The sequence below is a fragment of the Ascidia mentula genome, chromosome 4 (genome assembly GCF_947561715.1).
Source record: "Ascidia mentula chromosome 4, kaAscMent1.1, whole genome shotgun sequence".
In the NCBI taxonomy this organism is placed as follows: Eukaryota; Metazoa; Chordata; class Ascidiacea; order Phlebobranchia; family Ascidiidae; genus Ascidia; species Ascidia mentula.
The window spans coordinates 1,747,082-1,754,395 of NC_138569.1; the positions used below are offsets into that span (position 1 = coordinate 1,747,082).

The following is a 7,314-nucleotide window of genomic DNA, read 5'->3' on the forward strand; positions in this document are numbered from 1 at the left end:
ATGACGTACTTCTTACTTTTGACCTCGGCACGATCCAGACACACGTCTTTTGCGCCGGACAGGTTGGCTTTGAGGACAAGGGATGTCATTCGGCTCATGTGCCACCGAAGCTGTCTTTGAATGCACGACAATAACGCACGAACATAATGTCCTGACAAGAAATAACATTGAACGTTATGGAGGAAAAGGGGCAACGGGTTTAAAACCATGGCTGCAGAATGCAATGTTTTAAATTATTGTCCGTCATCGACTCCACGGGTTTTCGATTAACCAACGTCGTGTAATGTAACAATGCCAAAAGTGTAATTGCGGACAAGGGATGTACATGGATGCAAGCAAGGTCAAAGTGTGACACGCATCACGTTTCCGTGCCACCGCAAGCACACGCGGTCAACTTTTTATCATTTCTCATTGCGGAAAGCAGATTCTGTGTTATTGTTAAACCAGTCGTTCTCAACGTTTTTTAACCCACCTGTTTTTTTAGTGTTATTGCGTTCTACCGATTTGTTTCCTAGCCGAAGTTTAAAACATAAAGATAAACCAAAACACTTACAACAAACACCGTGAAACACAATTTAATCCGATGAGCAAGGGAGGATAAATACGGGCATAATTAACCGTCATCACTTGTAAAAGTCGACTAGTTTATTTTACAAACAACTTTGTTTCATTACAAGTAACTTCATATACGATTCGAAAGGCTCTCGCGTACCACTAATGCATTACGCGTACCGTAGGTTGGGAATCACGGACAAAGTAAGTTTCAAACTCGAAATTAAATTGTCGCCGAGTTGCATCACAAAGAGGAAATATTCTTTTTCGAAGTTTAACAACGAAAACATGAAGTTTGCAAAACAAATCCAAATTCTATTTTGGAACCTCTACCTCATCTGCTCTCAAAGGCCGATATTCTCCACGCAACGTGCAAGAAATTTATTTTGTATTCCCGAAAAAATAACCTTTTGAAAAGCAAACGGAACTAGCGGCCTAAACTACACGCAAAGTTTTCCTAGGGAAGATAGAGGAATGTGCTATGTATAATGTAAGTAGATAGACACAGGGTGAAAGGTATGTTAAGGCCACTCTAGGGTTGAACTACAGTGGGTAAATTCAAATACAGTGGAATGCGCGGGAAAACAATTATGGTCACAAGATACACAGATCGTGAATTGAAAGCAAAACCTTCAAGAAAACAAGGTTGAAAAATGGAAAAAAACAACCAACCAGACTTTGTCAAGGTCAAAGTGGGTTTGGTTTAAAGAAAAACCTTGGAAATAAGTGATGCATGTTTGGATTTGAACTTTGTTCAAAAACTTTAAAATAATGACCTATGGCTCAGACTGACAGGTTGGCAAAGTTTAGAGCGAGATTCTGTCTGGCAAAATGTACGCCAAGCATTAACCGTGCATTCACATGCAGATTTCTTAATACCGGGCAATTCCGCGGTTGACGCATGCGATTTGTCATGTCAAGTCCTGACGAACGTCTGGTTTCGAAAACAATTCCCAGAAGAGAGTTTGACAATAAATAGTTTTATGTTGAAAGTGTACGGTCTTAAAATGATGCTGATTTCAAACATGCCTAGAAATTACTATGAACACAGAAAACGTTATGGCTATGAATATGCAATACCTTAAAAAGCAACCTAGTACTTTCGCAGCGCAAAATACGACGCGAAGCAAGGTCGGTTCTCAGCAGCGCGTATGGTAGCCATAAAAACACCACACACTCGGTGCAGTTTCACACCGACTCATACTTCGTTTTCCACTCCATGTACTTGTGGGTTAGTTTTCCCGATGCAGGTTTCGTGTGGTTTAAAACGTCCAACACGTCGCTCGTCGTGATTGTTTCAAGCGCGAAATCCGGGAGTTGCTTAAAATGTTTATTGAGTCGGAAATAAATTTTATAGGAGAATTATCAACAGTGGTTTGCTGCAATATTGTAATGTCTGAATAAACTGACCTTCCGGCACAATTAAACATAAATTTTATACTTTTACCGACTTTTCGCAACAAGCACCCCAACCCCAATAATTCCCAAGTGTATTACAGTCGAAACTTGGGTAGAACACAACCAAGGTTAAATTGTGAGTAAAGGTCAGTTCCCCACAAGTCTATGTTCTTTGCGTCATAATACAAATACCTGACAAAGCACCACGCAAACAATAGTTTACTATTTAACTTCTGAAGTTTCGTTAGAATATCAAACACTATACGACAAACCTCCCCATCTCTATGCTCCTCCAACGCATGGAAGATCTTTCTCACAACTCTCATGGCAGCTTCTTTACAGACAAGCTTCAGGTCTGAGCCTGAGTAACTTTCAGTATTCTGAATAAAAGGGGCCATTACATTTTCATGTGCACAAAATATGAGGTAATAATACAGAGAGAAGGCGTAAAACACGAGTGTTGATTGTTGCTATTAAATTCTGACATATATTTTACACTGAGCCCAAGTAACTTTAAGTATTCCAAATAAAATATATTGAACTATAAAACTTAGGTGTACTAATGCACAAGTAAGGTGCCAAAAAGTGTTTAACTGGAAACTACCATCAATGTAATGACAAAGTCCTTTCTCACAAGTTAATCAATTTTATTTCTTGAAAGGTCATGCAAAGTTTTGTAGGTTTTAGAGACTCAACTAGTAATTATGTGGAATGTTAAGGTGTTGAAAAACAACAGATTCAACAAAATAAATGGGTGATGGGTTTTATCAAAATCATATAAATCGTTTACCTCTGCAAGCTTCTCATAATCAAGCCTTGTGTTTATAACAAGTCCACCCTCTTTATTACACGGAGGAAGGAACCTGAAATTCAAACAACAATTTAAAGAAAAACCTGCACAATAAATACAAGCATTTGAAGAGAAACCAGGCACCTTTAAAGAAAGGCGAGCAGAAATTCAAGTATTTGATTTGAAAACTCAACAAGTTAATGAGCATATTATTACATGTAAGATTATAAACACTGACCTTCTGAACATGCATTCCCTTGCATCCATTTTGGGTAGATCAACAATAATCCTTTTCTCCAGCCTCCTTAACATTGCATGGTCAAGTTCCCTACAGTATCAAATCCAGGTTTAATATAACTGGTATTTGGTATTATGGTGACCTGCTGTGCAAATGAATGGCACAGCTTAGCTGGAGAAAAATTCTATTCAGGCTTTAACATGGTTAGGTTAGCCTCATTTCTCAAACAGTCAAGTGCGAGTTACCATGGTAAGTTTGAAGCAGCAAGGACAAACACAAGGTCATCTGATTTCGAGAGCCCGTCCATTTGGACGAGAAGTTCTGTTTTCATTCTTCGACTGCCTTCATGTTCCCCACTAAACAATAAGTAAGAAAAATCTTAAAGAAGATAAATATGTAGCAATAAGGCAGACCTCAATGAATGGCTCGATAAACTTATATATGTGGAAAAAATACCCCCCCCCCCACATTTATTTTATTACTTGGTGAAATTTTAGACAAACGATAACATTTATTAAATGTACAAGTGGTTGCATTAATTATTGGAAGTCAGTGAAGAAGACAAACAACCCAACAGTAAACAGTACTAAGTTTATTTAAAACGGAATACTGCAATCGTCATGTTTATTGGTGGGACAAATGTGAGCACATTTTCAAGTAACAATGTGAAATACAACACCCCATTCTCACCCTGGTCCAGAACCCCTTTGACTCATAACAGACTCAAGTTCATCAAGGAAGATAGTTGATGGTGCATGAAACCTTGCAAGTTCAAATAACACACGAACCTTCAGGACAACAACATGCAATTTGGATATTGGCAGTTAGTATTGAGATGATTTTCACAAGAAAGTTTAAATAAATTGACAACCCCTAAGCTGGCTGTTACAATCACGCTTAAATTATTTATAGTCATTGTTATTTAACTTACAAGTTTTTCTGAGTCTCCTCTCCATTTGCTGACAATGGTTGAAGCGGAAATATTGAAAAATGTTGTGTTGCATTCAGTAGCAACTGCCTTGGCTAGCATTGTCTTTCCCGTGCCCGGTGGACCGTAAAGAAGAATTCCTTTCCATGGCGACAGAATCCCAGTAAAAAGTTGTGGATACTAAACACAAACATGCCAGGAATTCAAGATATGTTTGTACAAGTGGATTAATAACACAGAATTTAAATTGTTTTCAATTGAGTTTCAGATGAACAAAACATTTAATATTCATATGATTATAACATATAACTTTATTCCTAGCATTAGTTTCAAATGCAGCCTATTTCTGGCAAAACCTTTAAATTCCATAGACACGGTAACAAGTTGTTGTTGCTATGAGATTATAACATTATGTTTAAACCAAGCTGTTACAAGCATGCAGTGTCCACTTAAAAGACAGCTTTTAAATCATGTCAACATGCTCTTCTATTGACACCCGACGTTGTGACAAGATTTTACTAACTCTCCGATTTGTTTGTGGTGGGTTTGACGAGGCGGAGAATACATGTCAGTAATTTCACCACAAAGCGGAGGCAAATACCCAGTGTTGTTATCTTAAACAGTGCAGGATGGATAATGTATCTGGCAAGGACAATTAGATGTCATATTGAAATGCCGACTGGAATAAGAGCTTGTTATCTTAGCTCCGGTCTGTCTGGGGTCAGATTTCAGATTAGGAAAATAACTACGGTTTGGTATAGGAATTAGTTTCTGAGATTTCCTGATAATGTAACTAGCAAAGCATTTGCATTGCCTAAACTCATAAAATTTGAAAAACATGGTTGGCATGGCAATGAATGGCCAACAAATCAAAATAAGGGCCACAAACAAAGCAACACAAACCTTGATTGGATAAACAACTGCTTCCTTCACAAGACATTTTGCATGGTCCAGGCCCACAATGTCGCTCCACTTAACGTCAGGGTTTTGCAGGTAAATGTCACGGCTTATCACAGTGGCAAGTTCCCTCATCTCATGGTTGAAACCGACAAATCCACCTGCAACCAAACACGTATATCTTACGGCAATGTAAAGGCATATTTTGTAGATAAGTGTTCATACAATAATGCTATATTAAACTTTGCATGAAGCAATTAAAATAAACTACTTATTGTTAACAGCACAAAACCCATATGGGTCTGATATTATAATAGGATTCAGTGTATGGCTAATGTTACCTAATGGTTTAACAATTCTGTCATTGTTGCTGTGAGTGATAATGTCATTTGAAGCTCCTCTGATGGCATCTGTCAACATTGACCTTACATCAATAATTTCCTGCACAAAATGTAATTTTGCAATGAAAGCATTGCAGATTGCTGTATTAAATGTGTGACTACTTTTCACGAACCTTCCTGCACTTGTCCGTTTTCTTTTCTTCCCGAATACCGACCGATGAAACTGTCAGCCCAAGATCAGACGCTTTTACAGATACACTTTCCGGAATTGAGGACTCACTTAAAGTGCTGTTTTGTCGGCTATTTTCTGCAAAAAAAAATTTCAGTTTATGTCATTTATTTTCCTAATTAATCACAACTGTATTTAACACAAATCAATGCATTGGGCATTGGTTGCAATTATACAAGAAATGATTTGATTGAAAATACCAATGTTATGACCTCTTGTTTGCAGCATGGAATACTTGAATAATTTCATCAAAAGGATCAAACAACTTTCGAACCTGTTGATATCCTGGATTTAATATTTTTCTTTTTTGAATCCCCACCAGAACCGGGTCTTCTTCTATTTCCAACTGGAGCACTTTGATTTCCATTTGATATCCGTGGTAGTGATGTGCTGTCGTTTGTTTGATTGGCAGCTTGTATTGGTCTAAAGAGGTATACAAATATACAATACAATAAATGTAATATTGACAAAAGCAACTTTGATGATATTAAGTCAACAGGAACATAACTCATAAACTTTAGGTTTCATAAACTTTTAAGTTTCAACATAAACAATGCAACATTTAGCTGAAGTAAAGTTTATCTTGCAAACATTTTAGTTTCCATAAACATTCTCAATAATTTCTTTCAGCAAGCAGTCTGTATGTGCTGTGTTGTTAATGTTGTAAATTTTAATTGATGTGAAAGGCTTAAAATGCAATTGTTGCAAATTTAACATAAATTTATTAAGGGATTACTAAACCTCACCTTCTAGCTCTGTTTATTCTTGATTTATTCGTTTCAGCACTCGCTGCAAGTTTCCTGGTGATCTTTGGATTTTTCTGAAACTTTATGTAATAATATGACTCGTATTCCTGCAGTATGTTGTCCAAGTCGATGTTGTCGCAGACCTATAAATGTAACAGCACTTGCAACACTGAACATTACAGTAGTTTATAGCACATATGAAACTAAAAGCAAGAGTTATGTGCAACTACTGAAGATAATAAGTAGGTTCTATTTTTCTCATCACACCTGCCATCTATTTAAGCTAACATTTCCTTCTTTCTCCAGTGATGCTGCAGTATCAAGGTAGCCATTTTCAGTTAAATGTGACAAAATTAAAATAAGAAGATTCCTTTTTCTTGTCTCCTGTCGCAAGTCTTCCTGCAAATAAAATTTCACCAAATTTCCAACAATTACTAAAAAATATGAAAATAAAACCACAAAAATATTAGCAACTAACTACAAAACCGTGAATAGGTACACAAAAAAGTTTATTTTAAATACATTCGACCAAAGAAAAAATACGTACACACAAAGTTTTGCGGCAATCAGGTTTGAGTAATTTAGCAAAGCAACAAAATATATTCAAACTAAACGGTCAACAATAATAAAGTACTTACCGATTCGCGTACACTATTGGCTGTTTTAATTGACTGATAACTTAACTCCAAAGCCATGACAATCAATTGTTTCTCCAAATTTCAATTATTTCATTGATATTAAGTCAAAATAAAAGTTAACAAAAAAGCAAAATTTCTGTAGTCAGGGAAGCTGCCGTACGATTACAAGCACCATAGAAATCGTACTTTCTTAATAGGATTTCCACAGTTTTGTTAATTAATTTAAAAGGACTGTTAATTAATTTACACAGTCTTGGTACAAAATACTGTATTTGATTATTACTTACAATACTAAAAAACTGTTTATGTAAGCAAAAACGTGTTTTTCTTTTTCATTGAAATGATAAAAATTATATTTGCGACCGCATACAATAAACCTACTGAAGCATGACAAGGAGTCATAGGAGAAAAAAAGGTTTGCTTGAATAATCGGGCACAAAACGAAAAACAATTTTTTATAACGTATTACATGTTACGTGGTACAAAAGTTAACCGAGCTGAAAGGTCCGGACGGATCATGCAACGGCTTTTACTTGGTTTTAGAGCAAGGCAACAGA

General features: G+C 36.4%; 1 protein-coding gene across 1 annotated transcript; it reads right to left on the reverse strand.

Moving 5' to 3' along the window:
- Positions 1-918: 918 nt before the first annotated feature.
- LOC145897374 (katanin p60 ATPase-containing subunit A-like 2) lies at positions 919-6,896 on the reverse strand. The gene is made up of 14 exons (XM_082985633.1): positions 6,758-6,896; positions 6,387-6,518; positions 6,120-6,262; positions 5,648-5,796; positions 5,318-5,451; positions 5,145-5,244; positions 4,810-4,964; positions 3,910-4,086; positions 3,669-3,766; positions 3,224-3,334; positions 2,979-3,068; positions 2,741-2,813; positions 2,223-2,330; positions 919-1,872 (listed from the first exon to the last, which is right to left on the reverse strand). Exons 1-14 carry the CDS (start codon positions 6,812-6,814, stop codon positions 1,741-1,743), a joined length of 1,659 nt encoding a protein of 552 aa, XP_082841759.1. The 5' UTR covers positions 6,815-6,896; the 3' UTR covers positions 919-1,740.
- Between the last annotated feature and the right edge of the window lie 418 nt (positions 6,897-7,314).

Bases quoted from the DNA above. Each gene is read 5' to 3' on its own strand.
- LOC145897374 (XM_082985633.1), bottom strand. From the start codon at position 6,814: ATGGCTTTGGAGTTAAGTTATCAGTCAATTAAAACAGCCAATAGTGTA. The intron at 5,245-5,317 runs GTTCGTGAAAAG...CATTTTGTGCAG, and splicing joins AAACGGACAAGTGCAGGAAG to GAAATTATTGATGTAAGGTC. The intron at 2,331-2,740 runs GTAAACGATTTA...CCTTTTATTCAG, and splicing joins ATTATGAGAAGCTTGCAGAG to AATACTGAAAGTTACTCAGG.